The 27,529-nt window shown below is 36.4% G+C and overlaps 2 protein-coding genes and 1 long non-coding RNA gene across 5 annotated transcripts; 2 read left to right on the top strand and 1 right to left on the bottom strand.

The window, feature by feature from the left end:
* Positions 1 to 6: 6 nt before the first annotated feature.
* Positions 7 to 8,079, top strand: LOC124183097 (alpha-tocopherol transfer protein-like). 2 transcript variants are annotated; one of them, XM_046571124.1, is made up of 6 exons: positions 24 to 538; positions 3,619 to 3,713; positions 4,874 to 5,119; positions 5,595 to 5,789; positions 6,722 to 6,893; positions 7,128 to 8,079. In XM_046571124.1, exons 1-6 carry the CDS (start codon positions 322 to 324, stop codon positions 7,157 to 7,159), a joined length of 957 nt encoding a protein of 318 aa, XP_046427080.1. In that variant the 5' UTR covers positions 24 to 321; the 3' UTR covers positions 7,160 to 8,079. The 2 variants fall into 2 exon arrangements, with proteins under 2 accessions (XP_046427081.1, XP_046427080.1); XM_046571125.1 differs by lacking the exon at positions 6,722 to 6,893 and having other exon boundaries at positions 7 to 538.
* LOC124183098 (alpha-tocopherol transfer protein-like) lies at positions 7,377 to 27,529 on the bottom strand. Of its 2 annotated transcripts, none has more exons than XM_046571128.1 (5): positions 27,374 to 27,529; positions 11,410 to 11,583; positions 10,205 to 10,758; positions 8,691 to 8,841; positions 7,377 to 8,372 (listed from the first exon to the last, which is right to left on the bottom strand). In XM_046571128.1, exons 2-5 carry the CDS (start codon positions 11,576 to 11,578, stop codon positions 8,341 to 8,343), a joined length of 906 nt encoding a protein of 301 aa, XP_046427084.1. In that variant the 5' UTR covers positions 11,579 to 11,583; positions 27,374 to 27,529; the 3' UTR covers positions 7,377 to 8,340. The 2 variants fall into 2 exon arrangements, with proteins under 2 accessions (XP_046427084.1, XP_046427083.1); XM_046571127.1 differs by lacking the exon at positions 27,374 to 27,529 and adding an exon at positions 16,143 to 16,279.
* LOC124183102 lies at positions 12,649 to 14,781 on the top strand. Its single transcript, XR_006870925.1, has 2 exons — positions 12,649 to 14,086; positions 14,258 to 14,781. It is a non-coding gene; the product is annotated as an uncharacterized LOC124183102 (long non-coding RNA).

Here is a 27,529-nt window from a genome sequence, read left to right as displayed (position 1 = left end):
AGGTGGGGAGTAGCTTTCTAGGGCGATGTCAGTGCCCCGCGAGATTCCTGCGACAAACGCTGTAGTGATCGAGGAAGTCAGTCCTCCGCAAGACACTCGCCGACGACAAGTGCATTTACACCGTTTGTGGAATTATTTTATCCTCGATTGGAATCGGCATCGAATCGGTTGGAATTATTTTCGGGAAAATCAGATTCTCGGGAGACGATCGTCGGTTTGAATTTCCCGCTTCTGTTGATCGCGAAGCCGTTCATCGTTACCGATTTCTGAAAATCGACAACTGATCTTAGAGCTTATCTCTTCCGATCTATCTGTAGAATCATGTCCAAAATAATTGAGACCAGTTTGGCCCCCGGCGGCCAAGAGGCGCTCACCCAGAGACTTCAGACTGCACCGGCTCTTAAAATCGGATCGGCTGAGCTCCGCTTTGATCCCGAAGGACTCGACGAGTTTTACGAAAATAAGGCCAGGGAGGAACTCAGGGAAACCGACGATGTCGTTGCTCAGGGACTTGAAGGTCTCAGGGAACTTCTCAAAGGTTTGTTTCAACCGATTTCTACACTTAATCCCAACCCTGACAATTTTTTCCCCGGGTTTTCTCCTCCGTGTGATTTTATTTCACGCTTTTGTTTATCGAAATTTATTTTTCCAATGCTTCTCAAGCATAGAGGAATGTAAAAAATCGACTTGGACCGTTTCAGAAATTTCGCGGAATGTCGATTTTTTAATTACACTTACTTACGAAGGATTTGAGAATCAAATTATTTCTGGCTCGAAAAGGTGCAAAACTTCTTTGATTTCTCTTGTCGAAATTATTGAGAGAAAAAAATTCGTTGAATTTACTGACATGTAAATCGTAATCAATTTGTTTGAAAATAAACCATAGATTGTGAGGTGCCAGTGACGTATCGTTATTATCGATACGTAATGGTTTAAGGGGGGGTAAGGTTTTGCACTTTCGAAAAATTGAATTTTTTTTTGTCTTATCTTATTGTTAAACATTTCAAGAATATATTCCCAAAATTTTAAGTCGATCTGAGCAAAACTCTTGAAGTTATTGTCTAGTTAGTCTCCTGCCCTTTAACACTATAGCTCTGACAGCTGGTATACAGCTTATTCACTTCCATGGTTCTGGTGCATTATCCTGTTTCGAGAATATTTTATTTAGTAAAGACAGGTAAGTGAAGCCATAAAGACATATTTTATATTTGTATGTATACTGTACACTGTACAATATTTTTAAACGAGAGACGAGCGTCAGTTTATCGTTGTACGTGCGCTTGTGATTATTTCTCAAAACTACTTTTTCAAAGGCCGTGTTCACTGCCATTTGAAAACTACTTGACCGAATCATTTCAAACTTGGTACACATTTTCTACATATAAAATACCTCCCCCCCAATGTTTAGTTAAAAATTTTTTTTTTACATTAAGGGGGTTTCCCACCCACAAAATGGCGAAATTTTTCGTGAAAAATAGCATTTTACACTTCAGATGGCCACCAAAAATTTTTGAATAAAAAAAAAATAATCAAAGAACGTTGGGGGGAGGATTTGATGATACTTTGACAAAATTTTAATGGTTTTTGATATCAGATAATTTCCGACCGAGATGTAGCGAACACCGCAAATTGTTTGTTTTCTGAAACGTTCTGGGGCAAGCTCTGTCACCGGCTTGTTTTTCAATATTTCGGCATGAAAAAATTACAGAATATTGTTAAAAGTATACTTAATAATGTACAAATGGTTTGACTAAATTTGCTCAATCCATACTTTTAAAAAAAATTCACAAAAAACGTGGTTTTTTTTACGCTCAAAACCTTACCCCCCCCCCCCCCTCTTAAGTGTTAGGATATAAAAAAAAGTTCATTACCTCAGTTTGTAAGCCAACGACATCAAATGTAAATTATATTTCCGGATTCTCTTTAATTCAAGCATGCCATTAATTTTGATTCTTTATTCTGTATGTTTCTTTTTTTTCTACTTCTATTTTTCGAGGCTGCGATTTCGTAGTTCAAGAAATTTATGCCACCAAATTTTTCATTTTTTTTTTTTCTTGGTTTCTTGATATTTGAAGTTAAAGTAGGACACTCTTTTTTCATATTCTAACGGTACTGTCCGTTTCTCTTAATTTCTATGACTTCACGTATTCTCTTCACGTTATTTAGTAGCATCAATTCATATCTGAAATTGTTTGACCATTGGTCTTGACTTTTTTGCAAGTAAAAACGGTCCGCAAAATAAATTTCACTGTAAGACATGATTTGGAGAATCAGCTGCTACAATTGCACATATAATACATGTATAATATATGTGCTTACACAATGGTCAAGCTTCGGAACGGACGAATTTTTTTACACATAAATATGTATAACCTTACGAGTCGGCTTGAACGATCGGAATCAGCCGTCCGATTTGAGGCGATACCTCAACACCTTGTAACTACAGCTCCAAGATACACGAAGAAAGTTTTTATTTCACATTTGTTCGTTTCTCTACATGATCTCTAATATTTAATAGATTTGCAGATATTATTACAGAATAGTCGAAATTTTTAATACGATATAATTATCGTCATATTATTAGAATTATTTTTTACACAAGTTCAATTTATTTAAAACTAATCCTTGTTCGTTAAAATTATGATCGATCGTTGGATTGTAATGAAAAATCGTTAGAACTGGAATCGTCGTGATTTTATTTTTGTCTCACATTCATTTTTTATGTGTAGATAAATTTTTTTCGACCTTCTTTTGGTTCCCCCAACACCAAATTCGGTCCACACTGTGCGCAAAAGCTCAGTCAGCGAAATTGAGTTAGTCGTCTTGACCCCTGCGACCCGGTGAGAGAATTGGACGTTTTGACAAAAGACACGACACGATGACCGGCGGGGATACCAATTTTAAATACGATTGTACAACTTTAGCTGTGACTCGCTGTTAGGTTCGGGTATTTATGTGTTGGTAACCCGAATTGCACGTATAATATAATTACATGCATATGTATAATGTGTAATGTATAATGTATACAATTAGACCAAATTGCCCATCGCATACGTATGTGTGCATTTATTACATAGATGCGGTAGAAAGTGTTGTCGCTTGTAAGCACACGTGGAGCAATAGTTTGCTCTTTGTTTTTTCTTTGCTCGCTTGTAACGCAAGTTTAAAACGAGAACAGGAATGAACGAGAAAGAAAGAAACAGAAATTTGAATCTAAAGAAAAGGAGAATATCTTACTATCCGTTCTGGGATTAGCAAAATCTACTACTGAAGAGAAAGAAACGAGAAAAAATCCAAAATTGGTAAAAAGTGTAGAGATTCTAAGAAAAAAAAAATTCCTGCCTCGGTGTTCGAAAAAGTTTTCCTTCGGCATTTGTCGAAGGAAGAAAAACGAAGTCGGATAAGACGAGAGTAATTTAAATTTAATTAATTAATTAACTTAATTAAAATAAAAATTGCAAGTTGAAACGCTAAAGGAAATTTTTCTGTCGGATTGTTGACGTCAATTGATTATTGGCAAAAGAAACAAAATTCTGAAACATGTGAAATAATAACCTTCGTTGCGGTTTTGCAGTTGTTTTAAACCGCAGCATTTGACTTGTTATTCTTTATTCACAGGTGAAACGGACCTGATTGTACCAGCCGAATCTGATGAATATTTGTACAGATTTCTAAGACCTTGTAAATGGTATCCGGAAAGCACTTTCGAACTGGTGAGTACTTCGAACAAACCTAATAACACTAATATAGCGATTGTAACTGACGTCGATAAATATAGTCGAAAAATAATCGTATATCGACATTTGGAACCTTTTCATTGATCGTATTTCTATTACTTTCACTTCGTGAAAATCGAAGAATTTATGAAGATTCGTGAGCATAAAAACGACACACGATCTTCCCGATTTCTTACGAGTTGTGATGATGACGTTGCGAATACCGTTCTAATGATATCAGTATGTCCCAATAATAGAATGTATATGTTAACTGAAATTTGTTTCGCGCAAGTTAGTACTTTATGCACGAACCGTTGGTAAATGAAAAGAGCAAATAGCATCGTTAACGACGATGAATAGAACTGCGTGGATTACTAAAGAAGAACTTTCCAGGAAGGCTGCGAAAGAATTGCGAAATATTTAGATGTTATCCGTCCCGTCGGGCATTTCCACTGGCGTGGGTACGATTGCGTTTGTTCTCATGATAGGTTATGATTCTCTGGGCGAGAAAACGGCAGCTTTCACCACTGAATCACATCGTAACGACCTTCTCCTTCTGACGAGGGAAACTCCCAATTTGGCGGCCGATGCAAGTGCGTCGATTACCGATTTCACCGTTTATGCGATGCGGTTATGCGTGTTTTGTTTTCCTCGGTAAACAATGAAACGCTTTGAGTAAATCTGTTTTGACTGGTTTGGGAAATACCGATTATTATTGCCACGTTGACGAACATTGCGGTATTTTTGTGCCGATGATCGGTATATTTAGCGAAACCAAAATCGATTTGAAACCTGAATGGAAAATTGTTAATCGCGTATCAATAAATCGTTCCGATCATTCATTGGCCTTGAACAATAAGTAGTTTTTCTACACAGCCGATTTTTCGACCGATCCGTAAAATCTGCAGTTACCGATTGTCGATCTTTTTGTTTTATTGTTTTTAAAATATCTGGGAAAAAGAAAAATGTATCTTCGAATTACAGTAATTACCGATCTGGTTGGAAAAATCGCGAAAAATTGCAAGCGTCGTTTTTCTTTGAATAGTTGACTGTTATTTATTACCTATATCAATAAATCGAATTCCTCACAACCTTACATTAATTATCTAAATTTTCAGGAAAATTCGAAAATGATAACAATGTGATAAAAATTACAGATGAAGCATTTCTACGGATTTCGCAAAGCACATCCTCACATATGCGACGGTTTGGTGCCCAGCAACCAGCGGAAGATCCTAGAATCCGGCATCATCACCCCTCTTCCTCGGAGGTGTGGCGATGGTGCAAGACTAATGCTACTCGAGGGTGGCAAGAGGTGGAAACCCAGGGAAATCACCCTCGACGAAATACTCCAGGGGATCATGCTCGCCCTCGAGGCAGCGATGGCGGAGCCGAAAACCCAGGTATTATTGTCGCTCACAAGTGTTGGGGAAGCAAAGAATAAAAGATTACTGTAATTCGTAATCGTGACAGCATTATACAAGCGACAGGATGAAGTTGAGAAATTATTTGACAATTGTTGTCAAACTGGTATTATTTCATGATTATCTTTTCATAACTTCGCCATATTTAGTGTACAAATTTTCAGGAGTTTCATTCCGCAGAAAATATGAGCTTGAGAACAACGACTGTAAAGTAAAAGAATCCCAATTAGATGTGTGTTCGAGCTCACAGAAGTGTCTGAAAGAAACACAAAACAAAAAAAAAAAAAAAAAAAAAAACGAATGCCAAATTGATACCAGACAATAGGAAAAAAAAAATGTTCAATCGCAATGTAAACCAGAGAATTGTAATTTTATACCCGTTGCAACAGATTTACTATTCAAGCTGATAATTTATACGTTGACCTTTTTCTAATATTGAATTGTATATTTTCAGGTTTGCGGAGTGCGAGTGATAATTGACATGGCTGGACTCTCCTTTTCGCACGTGACTCACTTCACCACGAGTTTTGCCAGGACACTTCTTGAGTGGGTACAACGTTGCCTACCATGTCGCCTGAAGGGTGTTCACTTGATAAATCAACCCTATGTGTTCAACGTGGTCTTTGCATTCTTCAAACCCTTCTTGCAGGTAAATTTACAGTAACTCCAAACAGGGCAATTTTCTCGCTGGAGGTTCAGATATTTATTGATCTGAAGATTTTTGCTGTTTTCGATGGATTTTCACGATTGTAAATTAAAATCCAAAGGTCAACGATGTAAGGAAATGAGCTAAGGAAGAGGTGAAATGAAAAACTGGGTTAAAAAATTCGTCCATCTTTATTCATCTCAGTCAATTTTCGAACTTTCATTTCTTTATAAAAAACTACGCAACCAAAATAGTTCAAGGAATAATAATTGGAAGGTGGGGGGGGGGGGGGGGGGGGGCAAAAGGTGAATCGTTTTGTTGAATAAAAAAAATTGTTGAGAATCGTACTGAAAACAATAACAATTATAGATCATTGAATTGCAAACTTCATTTGAATCGATAATCGTCATTCATTGCCATAAATTTTATTTCCTGGCTACTGAGCGTTGCACAAAAATAACGCCATGACAATGACAGTGACGAAAGTACAAGTCATCGGGTGATTTAAAATTAATCCATGCGTTCGTGCCAGCTCTAGAATTACGTAAACAATGACGAGCGCGTGTAATGTCGGCGTGTAATGAATATCAATCTATAGATTACACTGCAGTAGGTACACATTATGTATGTACTGGACATCGTGTAGGCAGGTTAATCTGCGAATAAATCAGTAAACATATACGAATACATCCCACATTTGTTTGCACAGAAGTCACGCAGGATCGATTTCGTAACGCATTTAATATGATACCTAATACGTAGAATCAGTTATTCGACTTTTGTTTTCATTTTGTCTTATTTTCCTTTTGATTCGCGAGATTCAGTAATTCGTTGAAATCGGTTTGAAAATATTACTCGAAATTTTACGCAACGATCCGTTTGTCTGCTTGTTCTCTCCAGTTCTTGATTTCAATCTTATTTCTTCGTATTTTCAGGAAAAACTCCGGCAAAGGATACACTTCCATGGTACCGATAGAAACAGTCTTCTCGAACATATCGACGCGAAAGCTTTGCCCGATCGGTACGGCGGTGACTTACAAATTCCCAACGAACCAATCGGTACGGAGCTTTGGAGTTACTTCTGCACTTTCGAAGAAGATTTTGAAGGTTATTATATATTCTAACGATGAATCGTTATTTTACGTACATTTTTATAATTTTTTCTTTCCTTACGATCTGTCGAGTTTTTATTTATTTATTTATTTATATTAAAATCTCGCAGCCTGATTCCATCGATCAATAACTTCGGATCAAAGTATTTATTTGATCTTTCTTGTTCTCGTATTTTGTACTCTTTTTGGTATCGTCGTTATTGTCGTATAATAATTACTCGTGTTTCAGAATCTAACAAGTACGGATATAAATCCGTGTGATGGGAAGGAAAATGTTTCCACTCCAATCATGGTGGAAGAGAACTAAGCGGTCAAAGAAGACGTCAAAAAATCGTGCATGCACGATGTATGAAAATATCGGACAGACGATGAATGTGTTACGATTTTTTAAAGCTGTTTTGAAACTATAAAATCGTCTATTTCTAAGCTCTTTTGTTATTATTTATATATTACGTCGGGTATGTATTTCTATTTTGAACATTCCTACGTCTCTCAAGTTTGGTTAATGAAATGCATCGCATTGAACAAATTTTCGATGTAACAGACGAAGTATGTTTTATAAAAATAATTAATGCATCGCAGTGAATAGTCCACGTGATAAATTTGCGATTATATAATTATACTTAAATTTTATCAAAAAATTGAATGAATAAAATATGTGATATCGGACGAATTTGATAGCCAACCGTTTGATTAATTTATCGGGTTTTTCAAGTATACAGGTACGGATAATTGATTCATTTTGTTCGTCAGATACGGATGACCAAGGAAATGAGGTGAACAATAAACATTTACAGTCATCGATAACAGTGAAAATTGCGATAAAGAATGAGAGAATATAGTTAATAGTATCAGATAATGAGATGAATTGAAAAATTAAATTAAATTGAATAAACGAAGCGGGGTTTTTCAAGAGGCAGATGCAATTTTCGATTAATGCCATGAATATAATTGATCAATAATTATCATGTGCTGAAAGCGCTGCGTGTCAGTTGAATTTGCAGTTTTTTTTTTTTTTTGTTTTTTCTATTTATTCGCATTGTTCTCACAAATTTTTTATAAAACTTCTATTTTCCTTTATAAAAAGAACACATACGTAGAGATCTGTACAAAAAAAAAAAAACAAAACACATTAATAACAGTTAATAATGATAGTAAAATTAACATTATTTATAATAATAGTCGTGATGGTGACCATCAAGATAATAATAATACTAACACGTATAGTGGTAACAATAATAATAACAACATTAACGCTAATAACTATCGTCACTTTGTGCCCAATTAATTATACACATGCCATATTATTTTAATGAATTTCTTTTTCTTTTCTTTTCTTTTTTTCATTTTTTTTTTTTTTTTTTTTAGCGATCACCTATCAATTTATAACTTAGAATCAATTATTTTTTCATATGTTTGGTTGCATGATATTTACTATGTCTTCATTTTTTCTTGTAACCATAGGAGTTGATTGCTGAAACATAAATATCCGCGGATAAAAATTAATGATTTGTAAGTATGAATGAAAATCAGAAAAAGGAATACGAAATATGCTCGCCGATGAAAGTCGGTCGGATTTACGAATAACTTGAAATTTAGGAAGTCGGTTTCAAAGTTCGCAAACAGTTGAAAATATTGGAATGTGTTTGCGTGAAGAAGAGGAGCTTTCACTCAACTGCTGTGCGGATACAGTTTAAAAAAAAACTCGTAAACCAAACGCTTTTCATTTACTTTGTTATTTTTAATCATAGGTGCCTTGTTCAAGAAAAGGAAAATAACTTCAAAAACTCACCCTCGTACTCCTTGTCGCACATGAGCAAAAGTTCAAGCCACTGGGGTCCAGTGACTCGTGGAATTTGCAGATTACCACCGTAACATTCAGGTAAACATTTCGGCGACAAGTGTTCGTGTAGGGATTTCCTATCGGTACCGTGGAAAATGATCTGTAAAAAAATTTGTTTCAACATTTATCATGGACTGTTCTAATTAGATGAAATCATACTTGAATTTTGAGAAGCCTAGAATGTGGTTCGAAGAGTTTGAAAAGGAATGAAGAAGGTCGAAGAAGTCTTCGTCTCATTCTCACAGCAGGAATGCGTCGCGAAGGAGGAAGAAAAAAAATTAAGACGCCTAATATACGCCTTGATCCGAGCCTTGATCACAATGTTGTGCAATCTGAACTCAGTCAGTTACTTTCTACCGACAAGGAAAGTATCCCAGGTTTGATTTTTTTTCATAATTTGTTATGGTAGACTAAAATCTAAGCGAAGAAAAGATAATGACGATTGAGAAAAAAGAATCGTAGAAATTTGAAAGTCCTGCAGAAGACGTACGAAAAATTCGAATCATGATCTTCTATTATTAAAAGTCAGCGATCGTTTAATTTTGCGAGGTGAGATAAATTAGGTCTCGACTACAAAAAAGGACGTAAAGAAGCAATAACGAGAAAACAATAAAAGAGATTCAGAGATTTTTGAAAATCGCTTGAATCGAAAATCATTCGTCATCATTATTATTTTTTGGAAATTATTATTAAAACATAAAATTTCGTAAGGAGGCAATCGAATAAAAAAAAAAGAACATAGCAATAGAAACTTTTAAAAGGTTTTAAAACAATTCAGAACCAATGACATAGCTCATTGTCAGTCAAGATTCATATAAGCGTAAACAAATTATTGAAAGGACATTCTGGTACGAGTTCAACGTTATTAAAGACATAATACGAAATGATCTGCATCTAGCTTTTTGTATATATATATATATATATATGTATACTCTTATATATAAATAAGATCAGACTGAAACGAGTTCAAGGAATACAACTTAAATGCGATAAAAATCGTCGGAATAATTAGCATCGAAAGTATCCGTGAATTAGAAAAAGAGCAACAACTCTTTCTGTCCAACTACGAATATGTCATATGCCTACGTGATGGGGATAGGTGTGAGTATATGGTCAAGGTGATGACGTATACATGAGAGATAGCCATCCTCCTTGACACAATATGGACATGTTCATACTGCTCGGACAGCAGCAACTAAAAATCGTAAGAAAGACGTTCGAAATATGTCCGATCATCAATTTTTTCACCTCAAAAACAGAACTTTATGACCAAAAGATGTCTCTCCCGATGTTTGCCCGTGAAAAAACCAGTCACGACACATCGTTCATAGGTAACTTTGACAATTATCAGTTTTGTGCTGCGTTAGTGACTTTACGCACAATGTCCGGACGTGTGTAAATTTTTTACGCAAACTAGGGTGATTGCTCGGCTGAAATAAGACAGAAACAAGAAGATTACTCACTCGGTTCTTGAGCTTTTCCCTGAGGAAAGGTTTGAACAGTGCGAAGACCACGTTGAATATATAAGGCTGGTTGACGATGTGGATGTTCTTGATCCTGAGGGGAACACTGTCCTGAAGCCAGTCGACGATCCTTTTGGCGAAGGGCGGGGTGAACTGCCATGTCTGCTGGAGTGAGAGACCGTCCATGTCGAAGATGACGACGGCACCGGCGATTTGGGACGATGGCTCGAGGGTGGCAGCCTCGAGGAAAAGAACGCAGCCCTTGAAGACCTCGTCCAGGCTGCACTTGTTGTGCTTCCACTTCTTGCCCAGCTCGATGATCAGGATTCGACGACCGTCCTGATCCCGGTTTGGAAGCACCGTCAGGATGTTGTGTTCGAAGATGTTCTTTTCACGGCTTGGCTTCAGGTCATTGTACACGTTCGCGTGCTTTATCTTGAAGTTGTAGTAGTTCTTTATCAGCTTCAGTGCCGACGCTGGGTAGAACTTGACCGGTCTTAGGAACCTGACCAACCACGCCTCGTTGTCCGATGGCCAAACCAGGTCAGTCTCTCCTGAAATAAGGATCAACGTCTTGGTTTCTCCTAGTGTTCACCTTTTTCTTGGTAAGGAAGGTGTCGTGAAGAAGATATTCTCAGTTTGTTCACCAACAAGTTTTCGGGATAATGATTTCAGACAAAGACAAAGTAATTCGAGATCATATTCATCTCTAAGGATGCAAAAGAATGCCTGAAGAAAATAAGATGATGAAGAAACAACAGTGGAAAAGGTAGTGTAAGATGAAGTTCAAGGTTCCAATTGTACAGAAATATTCATGTGAAATAACAAACAAACATCAGTATTTCTTATCCTCAAGGAAGAAGAAAGCGGTTACAATTGTGAACGCTTATCTGTTGGACAGGTTAAAGTCACGAAAAAAGAAGAGGAAAGTATGAAGAATCTATAAATTAACGGCACTTTCTGTCATTTGAACAAGAGATGCATTATCTATGAAGAAAAACGTCGAGAAAGAAGGGCAAGAAGATAACAGCATTTGCACATTCTTCGCCGAAGAAGAATCAATGCAGAAAAATGAGAGTACAAAGCTGAAGAAATAAAAAAATGTCAGCTTCTGATGAATATTCTTATTTGAGAGAAGAGCAATTCATAGAGAAGTTGAACTTGTTCTCCGTAGGAGAAGGATCTCCAGTTATAATTATTCCTACCGTTGAGGAGCTCCCTGAGTTGCGCAACGGCCTCTTTCGTTCTCTCGGGTGTTTCTCTGAGCTCATTTTTGGCAACTTCAACCAGTTCAGCCGACGGTGGTCCAAGTTCAAACTCGAGAGTGAAATCACCGAGTTTCAAGGATGGCAGGACGTCCATGTCGGTCATCATCGTGGCTAGAAAAAGAGGTAAAAATTTTTTTTACAGAGTCGGTAAATCCCGGTATATTATTGAATTCAGTTAACGATCAACGGTCACGATCTTCGGCATCGTAACCAGTGATGGAGAAATCACACGTGTAATGTAATGCCTTTCCGTTCCTAATCGGTATCCTGTTGGCAGTAATTGTTGCTTAATTACTCGTTCTTCATGTCAGGCACGTTCGATAGCGGATGTCAATTTGAAACATGTTTGGTAAGTATGAGGTCAAACTGATGTTAGGGTGAAAAATATGACGAAGACGGAGAAGAATTGAACGACTTATCATTTTCCACCAAAGGTGACTTGTTTTCCGTAAAGTTTCAGACTGACGACTGATCTGAAAAGCTTTCTTCAAGCAATGGGAAGTCACAGCTTGCGTCAAAGCTTCCAAGAATACGGTTTGTACAGAAAGACAAAGTCATTATCCCGAGAAAAGGAACGCTCGATTAATCTTTTCTAAAAACTCAAAGACTTCGAAGATGGGATTCAGACCAAGGATGAATGCGAGACCTAGATCTCAGAAGCTGGTAACCTTGACAATTTTTTTAACGCACAAAATATCCCAAATCTATCTAATGCTGATGGTTAAAACATAAAACAACGCATCCCAAACAGTATCAAAACAAGCTTAATGACTCCGAAAAATTGGACAAAAACATCGAACGGCCGGGTAAATACTAGTCAACTTTCTCCACTGATTATTTTCTCCTATATTTTCTTCACTGTTAAAAATTTCGGCACAGTGGCCGACAGAGATTTAATTTTCTCATTTCTCCAAATATTGTACGACGGTCTCGACGATTGAAATTATTATAAAATCTGAAGTTATACTCGTGTATATATATTACATCGATATTTATTTCCCGTTCGTCGTGAATGCTAATTTCACTGCGGTTGTCGAGTTATGGACATCAGGGAATTACACGCAGAGATGATAAAAATGACCTTGCGGTGCGCGGTGGTACCGAAGAGGACCAGTTCATCTTCATTCAATACGAATGCATATTTTTACGGCTCGCAAACAAGCCTTACCTCGTTGAAGTTGAAGGAAAAAATCAGAAAAACTGTTTATATTCTACTGCCGGATATCAGAGACGAGAGTGCATGTTGAATTTTCGTAGTTTTATTTCATTACATTATACCGATTGACACACAACCACACGTCATGAAAGTGCACTTGAAGCTGATCGCAGATCAATTCGTGCGCAGCTGTGTTCAATTTGAATATACATACTCATTTCCAGTCAAACCGCGAATAAAGAAGATGATGAGGTAAAAAAGAAGCCGGATCTGGGAGAAAGAAAAAATTGGAATGGACAGAAGGACCTTGGACCATGATCTTGCAAGTATATGACTGATGATCAGGTGGAAAAAGGTCGGACGAGTTTGGTATCTTATACATATGCATATTACAAGGTGATGAAATTTGACTTTAGTCGATTCACGATCGCGATCTCGCTGAGACTTAAGAGAAAAGGAAGCGGATAAATATTTTAGAAAATTATAAACGTGGTGACAGCAAAATATATCGTTCACGAACGAAGAAGATTCATTTAGTTTCGAGGAAAACAAAATAAGTCTTGCTCGTAATTTTTCTAATCATTTATTTTTATTGTTATTATTACTATTTTCAGAAAATTTGAAAGAGAAGCCATTTAGTTGCGGTTCGAGAAATTGTAAAAAAGTTTCTTTTCTTTGTGTTTTTCGAAACAAACGTTTTCATTAGGACTTTTGGAAAATAAGATTTCAATAAACATTACCGATTTCGACTTTGTTATAGTAAGATTATATAATATTATTTGTGACGTGGAACGTATACAAACTCAAATGAAAATGATCATAAAATATTATAATGATGACGATAAAGTCTTACGCAGGTAAGGCTATTTGCGAATCGATTAGCAGAAATATTTAATATGTAAATCGTCTACGTATGGCTGCTTATGCTATTAAATGGTACTCGTATTATACATACATACATAGATTACTTACGTCATTGGAGTTCTATTAACTATTGATCATCTGACGCAAAATACTGAATTGATAAATTCGCGGTAAAAAAGCTATGTAATGAAGGTGAAAAATAATAATGATCAAACTGCAGGTGACGGTGAAAAAGTGATGACACAGATGAAAAACTACACACGACAAGAAAAAACAATTAGCAACCACAATTTATCTGATTGCAAAAAATGTTGAACCAAACAGTTTTCACAGAGCATAGTTTAAATTGATTATCGTTATTCCTTACGTACATGCGAGTTGTAATGTAATAATTATGCAAACGACGATGTAAGAAACAGCGATGACAAGAAAGATTGGACAAAGTGAATATAAAAATAGGACCAAAGATCAAGATGCCCTAGCCATTAACAAGTTAGTGCAGACAGCTCACCTTTCAAATAAATTATATAGGATCGTATGACCGTGACCATCACTCGTGACTCGCGACCCATCGATGGTGATCGTCGTTAATCGGTAAGTTAGAAATTACGCGTATTAATTTCTCGTTAAACACCTATTATATCTACCTCAGTCCGTCTTTTTTTGGATGATAACGAAAAAAAAGTTGCTTATAACACCAACGGGCTCGATTGCGATAAGAATATTTCTATCTAATTGTCAATTTTTCTTCCACTTTCATGCAAGGTGTCTTCGTCGGGATATCTGCATCAGCCCAAAGGCAAATGAAAATGCTATTATTGGACGAGGAAGATTCTGCAACACTCGTGGATGCCGATATTATTTTTTTCTCAGGCGACATTTTGTGCTTGTTTTGGGTATGCCAGATCTGGGAAACACAAAAATGGCCCAAACGCGACGAATTGAAATCCCGTTCGCTAGTACCAGCAACCCAAAGTCGCGAGGTGGATGCAGCTGGGACGCAACGGCCATGACCTTGCAGACGACGTTGAGTCAGGGCTGATAATCGCGCGTTTGCAACCAAGTCTCGTTCTGCGCTTGACAATTGACTCGAGTACCGTGTACAATTATTCCCTTCATATCACGGGTAATTTCTGTACCAGTATGTCAACAGCTGGAATGAGGAAAATGGCAGACATGCAGAGTCATCGGATCGGAATATAATTCGAAGCGGAAACGCAGATTTGTTGTTCACGTTGCTGATTTCAGTTTCAAGGGGAAAAAAAAATAAATAAATAAAGAAATAAATATATTTCAATAATTATTTTCGCGTCGTCGACGAGGTTAGGCCCCAGAAATCAAACGTATCAATTAAACGTAGCTCGCATGCGCCGGGTATACGGATAAGTAATGCTTACGAAGCAAAGCAATTATGTGTGAACGCGGAACAAGCGTAGTTTGAAACGCGATGAAGAATAACCGCTCTTTGTTACGTAATGTTTTATGAGTTGTGGATTGCAAGAGCTGTGACTTGAAACGTGTTATTTTGAAGCAGTCACAGAACTCAAGGTGAAGTTCTCGATTCCCAAAGTTTCAACCGTGTCATGTAGCCAAAATTCAATTGAAAAAAAAAAAATTAATATTAGAATTTACGATCGTTATTCGCCAATTAATCAGGTGCAAAAACATGTGTAACAGAAATCGATATCAAAGTTCTTAAAAGCTGTATTAATGTATTATTAAACATCCGGATGGCCTTCAACAGACTGTCAATTTTGAAAAAACGTTTACAATACACTTTATACAAATTTTCAAGATCTGCTCTTCACCGCCTTGTGCATGTTTGCCAAGACAATCAGTTCGCGCGTGTCACGTACCGTGAAAAAACTTTCCCTAAAGTACATGTTGTACTTCGAGGAAAAGAAGTACGAAATATGTGTGCAGTCAAATAACGTACGCACTGGAAAAAAGTTGGTTTCTGATGATAGTTTTTTTTATCCTGAAACCGTAGAACGTAAAGGTTATTATAACCAGTCTGTCAAATCGCGTCAACGTGTTTCCGAGAATCCACATAAAGATGATTTACAAGTGCGGACACCGATTCCATAATTTTCCTTTCCGTTATCTTCTAACCTTCATGAATCATCTCTCAAGAATGTGAATACACCGAAACTCAACAGAGTAAAACAAGTGAAAGGCAATTCAAAAGATTTATCAAACGTCTCCTCTCCGCATTTCACTGTCAACTATCGGTACGTAATTTTTCAATTACACGCAAAATTATTCAAAGATATGCTGTAACCACTCATCGAGTGATTTGAATTAATCGTTAACAACTTTTTTCTTCCGTTTTGTTCTAACCTCAACTTCCAAAAAACAAAAATATTCAAATCATTCGGTTTCTACACTCGTTACTAGTTTCTCTGGGTAATTTTTGAATTGAACAGAGACAGATAGATGCAAAAAATTCAACGACTCGTAGAAGGAGAAAAATTTCGAGAAATAGTCAAACTTTCGTAGTTCATACATTTGGCTTCGGTTTTTCTATCTCATTTTTTCGAACCTTATAAACTTCGAATATCCATCGACGATTCCTGATCCAATGTCTTTGAAGAAGAAAAGAAACAAATGAAGAATGAAATTCCTTTATACTATTTTGTATTTTACTCACGTGCTTTCTTCGCCATGGTTGTTGGAGGAATGAGTTGTACCAAACGCTCGTTCTTGCCTTGCGGTGTTATATCGTACGCTCGTGTTTATACGTATGTATTTAGAATTATACATACAATGTGTTTATTATTTACTTCTCCGTTTTCAAAATATATTCAGTATGAAAATTTTCGTACAACCGAGCGATGAAGTAACAAATGAAATGAAAAACAAACAAACAAATAATTCGATTGTGACGAATTTTACGACCTTACAATATACGTTACCGTTGTTATATTTCTTTTGTTTATTTTGAATTGGCGATTTTTATCGGAAGAGAATGAGGGAGCAGGAAGTAAAAAACCGAAAACAATAACCGATCGAAGAAATGAAGTATATTTGTCGAAAATTGTTTTATGAGTTTCACTTCAAATTTTGATTAGAGAGGCTTGATTTATGGACCGCCCGGCACGGCGAACGGCTTCAAAGTGTGTCCGCGTTTCGTGTCTCCGGACGTTTTATTGTCATGGACGAGCGAACGAAGCGGTATTAACAACACACTAGCCACCTCTACAGTCTAACTGTACAAACCAAAAAAAGGCATGCGAAGAGAAGAAGAAATTGGGGGAAAAAAGGAGCGAGCACGCACTTTACACTCGACACCCAACACACGCAATGTCTTTGGACCACCGACAGCTAAGCTCGTAGCTGACTTTGAGATTAAATAATCGTCGATCAGCTTTTTTCGGTTATCTGTACAGGCGACGTCCTTCTTCGTTTAAACTGGCATACGTGTATGTTTGTCGGTGACTGTCGGTGAGCTTGTATTGGGCCTGTGTGCATTTTTAATATAGACGGCGCAGGCCCCAGGCTCAGAAAGTTCCACGATTGGACAAACGGTTTTTAGAGGACAAACAATGTGCAGGGGCGTGACTAGGCTGGGATAAACCGGGCCCTCGAGGTAAGGGGGCTCCGAAGATGTCAGGAGGTGTAAAATGAAGACTCTGCTTCTGATGCTTGCCATTTCAAATTCTTATTTTCATTTAATATTGTATTATGTACGTATGAATAATTGTATTGACTGTACAGGAAAAATGTAAAATATCTTCTTTGGATAAGTGGTAATTTTGGTTTAGAGTGAATAGAATGAGAAGCTCCTGAAAATTTTTTTACATTATTTACACAGTGGGCCCAATTTGCGTCCTTGCTTTGGGGCCCCTAAATGCCTGGTTACGCCCCTGACAACGTACCTTGACTCTATGTGATAATGTATACAGAAATTGTACGTGTACGTGTATTTTTGAGCGCGATTCAATTTTCTAGGTCTATACCGTATCTTATTCTTCCTGTAATATCCTATTTTTCTTAGAAGATTTCAGTTCTATATTGAATGATTTATAGGAAAGTGAAAAAAGTGAAAATCGGAAATCAGCAGAAATTTTTGAGAATTTGAATAAAAGATGTGAAGTTTGCGCGAAGAAAACTTTACGGGCGCATCAGCTACTTATAAACTATAAATAATACAGTCTTAGTTTTTCTTTCGTTTTGATAACACCATAACTGAAGTGACTAACAATGAGAAAGTTAAAAATCACGGCTAAATGGCGTGACGAATGCTGAGGTATATTTGATATTATAAAACGAGTAAGATTAAATCGCTCCTGGCATACACAAATGTCTTTTTTGACGCCGGTAGAAAAAATTTAACCTCACTATTTTATGTATTTCTGCATTTTCAACGTACAAAAAGTTTTTGTTTTTTCTTCAATATATCATATAAGGATCCAATCACGCAAACGATTAACGCTGATTTGAATACTTGGGTAAAGAAAAAGAGAGCACTGAAACTAATTCTGAGTCAATATCGGAGTAAAAATGGAAAGAAAAGAAACACTGCTTGAACAATATAAACCATAGAGTTGGCGTAAATTTTATTTGTAAACCCTTCATACTACAAATTCGTAAATACTTATGTATATACATAATAAGGTGGGCGTTATTTTGCCTTTGGGACATCTTTTAGCTCCCCTCATAAAAATACAATCAAGGTGTGTAAAGTTTGAAGACGCTCAGATGATTTCAATGCGTGACTGAAATTTCAAACGAGAAATTTTACTAATACTTGAATATTCATTACACAGATAACATCAATTTAATAAACCTGAAATTTTGCACACTTTTTGGGCATATTATGTGGTATGAAATGCAATTTTTGCAGATTTTCTGAGCGCCGATCAAAAAACTTGACACATTCAAAACGTTTATCTTCGTTATCTTTGATATGTTTGTGAGTAGAAAAGTTATAAATCAAAAAATGTGTAAAAATTGCATTTCATACCACAAGATATGCTGAGAGTGTGATAAATTCCAGATTTTTCGATTGAGAATATGTGCCACGTGTAATAAATATTTAAGTATTCGAAAATCTTCAATTATAAATACAATCGCTCGGCGGCACTTGTTAAAGTTATTTGAGTGCCTTCAAAATTTACGCGCACCTTTTTACCCAATTTGATTATATTTTTATGAGGGAAGCGAAAAAATTTTAGTTACCTCAATACACAGGTAACATCAATTATCGGTAAGGAGAATTAAGCAACGTGAAATAAGTGAGAAAAATGTATACCAACAAATATATTACAGAACTGACAAATATTGGCATTTAAAACTCAAGGTAAATGAATATCCGTGAATAATGAAACAAACAATTTTTCCACAATCGTTTCTTACATCACAAAAAAATGTATCGCCCTCCGCGTGCATACGTAATATTGTGTACGTATATACAATGCCGAAGAACCATTGAATCGATCCAAATTACTTGACCAGATTCTAAACAAGTGTATATAGGACTGCACACCTACTCAATAAACGGTTGACTGTGAAAGTTTTTAATTTCACTATAGTACATGTCGCATCTCTGATTTCATTACTGATTATTTAAATTATTTCCCTAGTCCTAAAACGAAGTCGCGAGTTTTTTCAAAATTTGATAATAGATTTTTAACACCAACGAAAATCGGAAAACACGAGAAAAATTTTTTTTTAATGATTTCACAAATAGAAAAATAACGTCCTTCTACTTTAAATCTTGCGTGAAATGATTTAGTTGAAAAACTGAACCTTTTTTTCTTGGTTCATAAAAATCAATTTGAGGGTTTGTGAGATTAGTATAAGAATATATAAGGTAAAGACGAGTGACCAAAAACGTTTGAAAATTTCTTCGGAAGATTTTCAGGGGTCTTACTAAGATCGAAAGCATCATTGATGAAATGAAAAAATGGTCAACCGTTTACTGACATGAGTTGGCATAGAATGCCCCATATATGTGTGTGTTTTTAACATATATGTATGTACCAAGAGGTTCTCTTGAAAGGACCTGCTCGTAGCGCGTGCTATTCATTTCGCTTAATTTTGACAGGATGACATCCGTGCTCGCAGCCTGGAGCAAACCTTTCTCGACAAGAACAAATTCCCTAGAATCAATCGGTTGACAAGTGACAGTCAACCATAACCTCTCGCGTATTAAGGTGCCGCTGACCTGGCTTGTAAATCTATATTTCATGACATCATAAGCACTTACAGAACTTCTAAGCGTTCAAATTTCATTGGCCTGTACCGCTAGATTCGACCAATAAATATAATTTCTATGTTTTTGTGAATCGTGAACAGGCTTCTGTCACCTGAAAATTTCCTCGTCGAACTGTGCCATATTTACGGGAAGCTAATGCCGATGGAATCGGTATTCCCGGACTACATGTGTGCTAGTAGACATCTCTAATTTCCTGTCGGAAGTGAAAGGAATTCTGAAATCGTAGAAGCGGTGAATATTCGACAAGTCGGTTATTCTAATCGGTTATTCCAAGCGTGTTTTTAATTATTTCGTCATTAACCATAATACACATTATCAGCGATCTGCCTTAGCAATGACTGAGTTAGGTAAGCCAGGGACGTAAACCTTTACTCAAGCTACGATTTAAAAAATTTCCTAGTCATATTCGTACCCCCGTTCTCTCCCAGTTCGACAAGGAAATTTCTCCACTTCTGACGTCAAGAAATATATTTATGACACGCCAGGTCAGCGGCACGTTAATAATGGCCGGGTTTACGGCGTAGACGTGATTCACTACGCATCGCTCACTCTGCCTCCCGTGCTAGTAACATTTTTACGAAGTTGGCTACGCGCATAAACTAGACGAGTTGCAATTGTCGAGCAGGCGGAGCAGGTTCTTTCGAGAGAATCTCTCGGTATATATATATATATATATATATGAATATGAAACCAGTTGACCGCGATCGGTAAATACGTCGAACTGTCACGTCGGTCGCCGAACTTTGAGTCAAGATGGGTCATGGGGGAAGCCTTCGCATCGCTGGGCCACGGATTCACTCCAGACCGCTAACCAAAGTGATAAACAACGACCGCCGCAAGACTCGGGATGACCTGTGGCGCTGTTGACGGTCAATCATCACATGAACGGCTGAGTAACGCTTATGTGATATACCTATACATATGTATGTACCTATATACCTCTACGAATGGGTAACTTTACTGTCCACGCGGGGAATAATAACAGATTATCATCCATATTGTACTCCGGGAATTTGAATACGATCAACTTTCTTGTTGTCGTTTTTATTTTCGTTCTTCTTTTCTTTGGGTTTTATACTTTTATGCTCGGCTGTTCTCTGTTAGATAAAAACTCACGGAAACACGACGTTGAAGAGGTTAAGAAGTGATGAAGAGATCAAGCAATGAAATGAAAATCGTAAAAGCAATTAGTATCGATAAAAGGCAAGGAGTAAGAATAATACAGATTATATGTGATGGAAGCAAAAGAAGAAAATAATTATCATAAAAAAATAACGACACCTTTAAGACGTGTTCATAATTTTATTTGCAACTGAACTAGACGCGCATGTTCTATGAATAAGTAATGGTGGAAAATATGCCGCACAAAAGTGAAAGAAGGAGAAGATTGTGTACATACAATGTATACGTCGAATCGTGTGTATAATTATTTTTGCCACAAGGGAAGAATAAATATGCTGTTTACTTGAGCCTCGAAAGCGCGTTCATTCATGTATTTATATGCTGCAACCCATCCATCTCAATACATACATGCATACGTAGGTGTAATATATGAAGGCCTCCGGGCAATCGGTATATAATATGAATTCGTAAATACGTCAATAGTCAGTGATGATAATTCTTACGTACGAAAGCGTGTAAGATTTTCTCCATGTCTTGTGAGTGCACACGTAACTTCAATCCTAGAATAATTATTATATCATCCGAACCTTAATCATATTTATCGTATAAACACTATCCGTATAATTCATGAGAGTCGCTTTATTGGTGCTGGATATCGTAATATTCGATATAAATTGGAATTGTATACGCGCGGTATTTATACAGGTAATTAACATGAAAATAAAGAAGAATAACAAAAATTTGAAAACAATTTAGATACTCAGAAAAATACAAACAAATAAGCGAAACGTAGATAAAATTTTCCTCTGCTACACGGAGCAAAAGAATCGGTTATATCGACAAAATCGTGGCGGAACGAGACATTTAATCACTGAAATTAAACATTGGTTGATGTAAATCCTTGATATTTCTTTATTAACATATTTTCAGTTACCTTCGTTGATTTTTAGTTACATTTAGTGAATTCTACCTTTCGCCGCGAGGTAGTCTGCAACTGATTCTTTTTCGCCGCAAAAATATGTTTTGTTCACTATGCTAATCCCGTCGCTTATAATCAGTGAACGGATCGTTTTTTTATTTTCTATCACTTTTAGGTCGTAGATTAATCGGAAAGAAATAAATTTAAATAACCTTTAAAATTTATAATACTTAATTCATTGAATGCGGTTATAAACTATCGACATGAATATTATCGCATTTGCGAGATTTTTCAATTTTTTCCCTCTTATTCGGTTCAAATTTTTTCCTGGGATTCAGTTAAAATTTCTATCTTTCTACTGGTGCAGTGAATGTGCTCTGTAGAAAATATGACACTGACCAATCAGCATCGAAGGAGGTGTAAACAAGTAAAATAAGCCCAATGATTGTTGTGTTCACAGTGACGTGATTCTTAAAGGGTAACACCACTCTGGGATTTTGGAAAGTACAATTTTTTTTTTCATTTTGAGACATTGAGACTACACGGGGAGATATTTCACACTACTGTAAAATATCGTAAGGTTAAAGTTGATATTTTGAAAGATATGGTAGAATTTTTGAAAAAATATCAATTTATTGAACTACTTACGGAGTTTTCCAAATTTATCAGGTTACTACTCACTATACCTACTTCGTCTTGCATGACTGAACGGTCGTTTTCCGCACTGAAAAGACTGACAACGTACTTGACATTAACTATGACTCAAAACCGGCTCAACGATACCTAGCAATTCCGGACGTCCTTCGTGAATCAACTGAGAATCTGTACTACGAAGGGCTGATTAATGAGTTTGGATGTCGAAATTCCCTTAGAAGGGAAACCTTCGCGATGAGCGAATTAAAGATGTAAAAAACAAAAATATCGTTTTTCTGTAAGTCCAAATAAAAAAAAATCAGAGGGGTGGGAAGATCGAAATTCAAAAATGACCTTTTTGAGGAACACTCTAACTGGTTACGTACATCGCGGCGACCTGTCATCTGAACTGTTTCATCATGGAGATTAAACAAGGAGGATGAACTCAAACGGGTGAATTGACAAAACTTGTCACAGTAATCGTTCTCATTGAGATTATTTTTTTTTTACCACTAGCGTCGCTAGTGTTCCTATTGTACCGAAGTGTGATTGGTTGCATGAATGCTCAAGATCGACTCTAATCGATGATCCTGCCATGTGATTCTTAGAAAGTTTTCACTACCGCTTTATACCCCCTTCACTGTCTTCGATGCATATGGGACACAAGTCTCATCTCTTTTCAGACAGCTATTTGTTTACATGGAGTGCATGCTCCTTGTGTAGTCCCCATGTATTTCACTTTCAACATAACCACACTTCTATTTGTGAAGAGATCAGTCACAGGGTAGTGTGTCATTCGGGTTAAGTGTGCGCACTTAAGCATTTGAAGGGGTGTCAGGATTAAAGGATCAGAGTTGGAAAAAAATGAAACCATGTTTCCGATAAGGTATTTATTCGACCACCATTATTTAATGATTAAATTGAGAAACAATGTATAAACGCATTTGGGGAAAGTTTACGCATTTTTCCTCAAATAAGCGTCATTACAGTATATCGTGATAGGAGTGCGGGAAGTTGGCGATTTCTGATGAGTGTGAAGTTTGTGACAGGAGCCGAAGGTGAGCGCAGCAATTCATACAACTCATGAAGACACATACAAGACACGCGACAATTTTTGTAAACACCTGTAACGGGAAGTTTTATTCGACAAAATTGTGAACATGGTAGTGTAACCTGAACGTAGCCGCGTTGCGGAAACACAGCGGACGCGATCGTAGTCACGAGTCATCACGTGAGATAGCGCTAATTGCATCGGTTTAGCTCAGAAAACTGCTAGAAAAATACCATTTCCTAGCAGTAGTGTGATATTTCATCACAGTTTCTGAACTGTTGGAAATCGGATACTTCACGCGTCCCCCACAGTGCACGAAGTCGAATTTCCCGTGCAGGAGTTGCAAAAATTAAATTTTTATGAAACAAATTCATCGTTTTTTCAGGAAAGATGGTCCCCGAGAGACTAATTTTATACAAATACTCATAACCTCACTATCACCAAACGTAATCTCAAAGTTAATGCAGAGCATTAAGTTAAGTAAGGTGGGACAATCTTTGCCGTGATGGCAGAAGTTATTTTCGTAACGCCGGATATAGTTTCTCTTTTTTTTTTTTCGTTCGATACAAACGGCCCATATCGCTTCGCTACTCGCTTTCTCTTCCAAGATACCTCCAACTTCTTCTCGGAAACCGCTACACACCCCCCCCCCCCCCCCCCCCCCCGTCCTTCGAAGATAACGAAGGTGCGCATACTTACCCACTGCGCACGATTACCCCGAATGCCTCTGACAGTTAGTCGGCATATACACCCGAAACAGCCGTCGGTGCGATGTTCTTCTACGGCCAATATCCGCGCAACGTAAATCAGTGTCCGCCTACCGATATAAGGGGGGGGGGGGGGGGGGGGAGGGGGCAAGTGTTAGGTAACTGACTAGTCTAAAAGTTGACGCTGGATTGGTCAAATTTTGCATGTAAAATGTTACTTTTCTCGTTCTTAAATATGATATCACTCGTTTTGAATCACTACAATTGAATTTATTTTAGAATTGTAATAATCTAAAAATAGAAAGAGTGGGTCGGCTTTTGGAACTTTTTGGTCTATAGTTATATTCTGATATTTGATGGATGCTTGCAATCGAGTACGAAATTATACTGGTGTGTTTTCTGGAGTGTGTTGCGTGAGATTTACACTAGAATATTTTCACCTTTCTTCGTAATCGTTTTCAATCAAGTTCACGTATAATAATGCTATTAGCAATTATAAGATATAATTGTAATGCAGGAAATAATCAAATCTCATAGGAGATTCGCGTACCTGTGTTTGGACACAATTTTTGTCCTTTGTATCATTCTTGGTCATACAAATGTATTACGTGATACTTAAAAAGGAAATCTCAATTGTCGATAATAGGTGTCTAACAAAATAGTTTCATAAAGAGTAAAAATACTATTTTTCACGGTACTCTTGATCACAATACAAACAAATTCGATTACTAGAAATAGCACCAAGAATGATCAAAATTTTTTGCAGCTAATGTTTTCTTTTTTTTTTCATAAAATGATTCTTCATGAAATTTTTTTCCATTGTATTATTTTACTATTTCATAAAAATTTGTATAAAATTTTCTATAAGCATCGTCTGAACTATGTCACAGTTCATCTAGTCTTTCGATTTTTTTCGTTAGAAGTGCACGGTCAACAACAATGCGACATGGCAATTTTCAATGCCCATTTTTCGATTCTAAGGTCGTGTATAGTTTCTATTTTTTCGTCAAACCATTATTAAAATCACCGCAGAGATTTGTGGGGACAAACCTACTTTTTTCTAAAAACCTGTTTTTTGGATACTAGAGATTCATTGAAATTGGAAAAAGTCATTTTCAACTGAAAACAAAACTTTTCCTGAATCAATTTTACATATTTGCTATGCGAAAGTAAAAAACAGTGAGATATAGAGAATAAAATTCAATGATTAATCAAACTCAAATTAAACTAAAAGCAAGCGGAAGACCCTGAATCAGTTCAGCTGTCGCTTTAATTGCATTCGTCACAAGTGACTTGCAACATTAATCGTGAAGCGTGTCAGAGCTTGCAACTGCGGCTGCGCGAACCGCAAACTTGTTTTCAATCGAGAAATAAAATTTAAAACAATAGACAAAAAATAATAATAATAATATCTGTTGTAATGTCGCATCTTTAATGCAATATTACTTTTTAATAGTCTACCTGTTGGTCTCAAAGATTCAGATTATACCAAAAATACATTAAAACATAAATTGAATAATTTAGTAAAATTGTATACGTCTACCTGATGCAGCAGACACATCATTACAATCGAGACTAATGTGAAATATTATTAATATAAATGTTTTATGTCAAAACTAATTGAAACATAACCAAATCATGTTAAGTCATTGTACACGTTTTCATAGTTTTTAGTTTTTTTAGTTTTCATTTTTATTTTGTCACTTTTATTTTTAACCGGGTCTACGCACGGGTAACTTTTTACCTCCAGTATGTTCAGCATTTTATCATATGCTGATATATTTATGTACCTAGGTTTAATAGTAAAAATAATAATAATAATAATAACAATAATAATGTAACATTAACCAGATTCAACAAGGAGCTGCAGATAATGGAAAATTGAAATTATGACCGAGTTCCAAAATAAATCAATGAATGAATGAGAAAATAAACCGTTGGACTGTAACTGTGAAATAGTTTTAATGATGTAATATCCTATTGTTCTGGTGAAATCGACTGAATATTTTAATCTGATATATGGAATTAATGATTTTTTTCGTTAATTGATCGATATTGTCGATGAACTTCAAACACTGTGCAACGATATATTATTACGCCAGCACTTGCTGTTACCGGATACAGACATAACCTAATCTTACACACAGAACATAATCTAATGATAATGAAACCCAACCAATGAATCCGGTCACTACCATTTTCTCTGCCTCTTTTTTCTCAACAATTATATGCTTATCTATACACATATCCTCCACTCGTTGCGGACGATGATAATTGCTACAGCTACAAAGAAATATCTTATCTTATATCACGCAGCACTAATTCCTGCATTTTAAAAAGAAAATCAAATTTCCTACAAATGCTGCATTTAAATTTTTTCTGTATGTTGAGACATTAACAAAATAACAACAAAAAAACAAGAAATTTCTACAAAATTGACTCTAGCGAACTGTACTGTCTCACCGGTGTGAGTTACATACAAGTCGTAATGGGCACTTTTATAGAGCGCTTAATCCTGAGTAATTTCCAAGTTCGGGTGATATGATAGCACAAAATGCCGCCGAGTTATAGAAATTTGAAAAGCAAAAAATTAAATCATACATGTAATTTAAATGAGAAATCTTCTCACGTTCTGGGAGAGTACTTAATATTAATATTAAGGGTTCAAATTTTGGGGGAATTTTTTTTTTTTTAAGCATTTCCAACAAAATTTCAGGTCGGGAGCGAAAAAAATAGTCCCAAAAAAAAGCACCCTAATACTTATATTAATATTTTATAATTGGCAGGTGTATGTACATATTTGGTTTACTCCTATGGAAAAAAGTTCACAATTTTCCACTGTTTTACAACGGAAGTTCGGCCTGTTATTCGAAAAACCAGGAACTAAATAATCTTTCGGATGATTGACGTTTGGGATAACTGACGTTCGCATAATCGATGCTCTATTGTATGAAATTGACAGATTTTTTGTAAGCGAAGAGGACAGATAATCTGTCAAAAATACAAGGAAGTAGAATTTTTGGATTTATAGCGACAGAAGAGCTCGACTAGCTTCATTTCAGGGTTAGAATAACAGTTGCCAGAGTGTGGTAATAAAAATGAAAATAACAAAATATAAACAGTTTCGATTTCGGTAAGACGATGAATATTTTGGTTGAACCTATTTATTGCTGGTGCGACTTGTAATTCGGGGACAAGCATTTTGATGTAATATACAAAAATACGGTACCGTGAAAAATAGAAGAGCGAGCGGAAAAACTGCGGATGATCCAGTTCGGGTTTCAGTCGAGATGAGTGCGCAGAAATTGAGCGCGCGAACACCGAATTCCGTGGAAATTTGCGAACGCAGCTTCGCGGAAGATCGAAGACGGAATGAAGATCGAAG

The sequence above is a fragment of the Neodiprion fabricii genome, chromosome 5, assembly GCF_021155785.1.
Source record: "Neodiprion fabricii isolate iyNeoFabr1 chromosome 5, iyNeoFabr1.1, whole genome shotgun sequence".
NCBI classification, from domain to species: Eukaryota; Metazoa; Arthropoda; class Insecta; order Hymenoptera; family Diprionidae; genus Neodiprion; species Neodiprion fabricii.
Note: the sequence above shows the minus strand (reverse complement) of the source record. Positions and strands in the feature narration are given on the sequence as shown.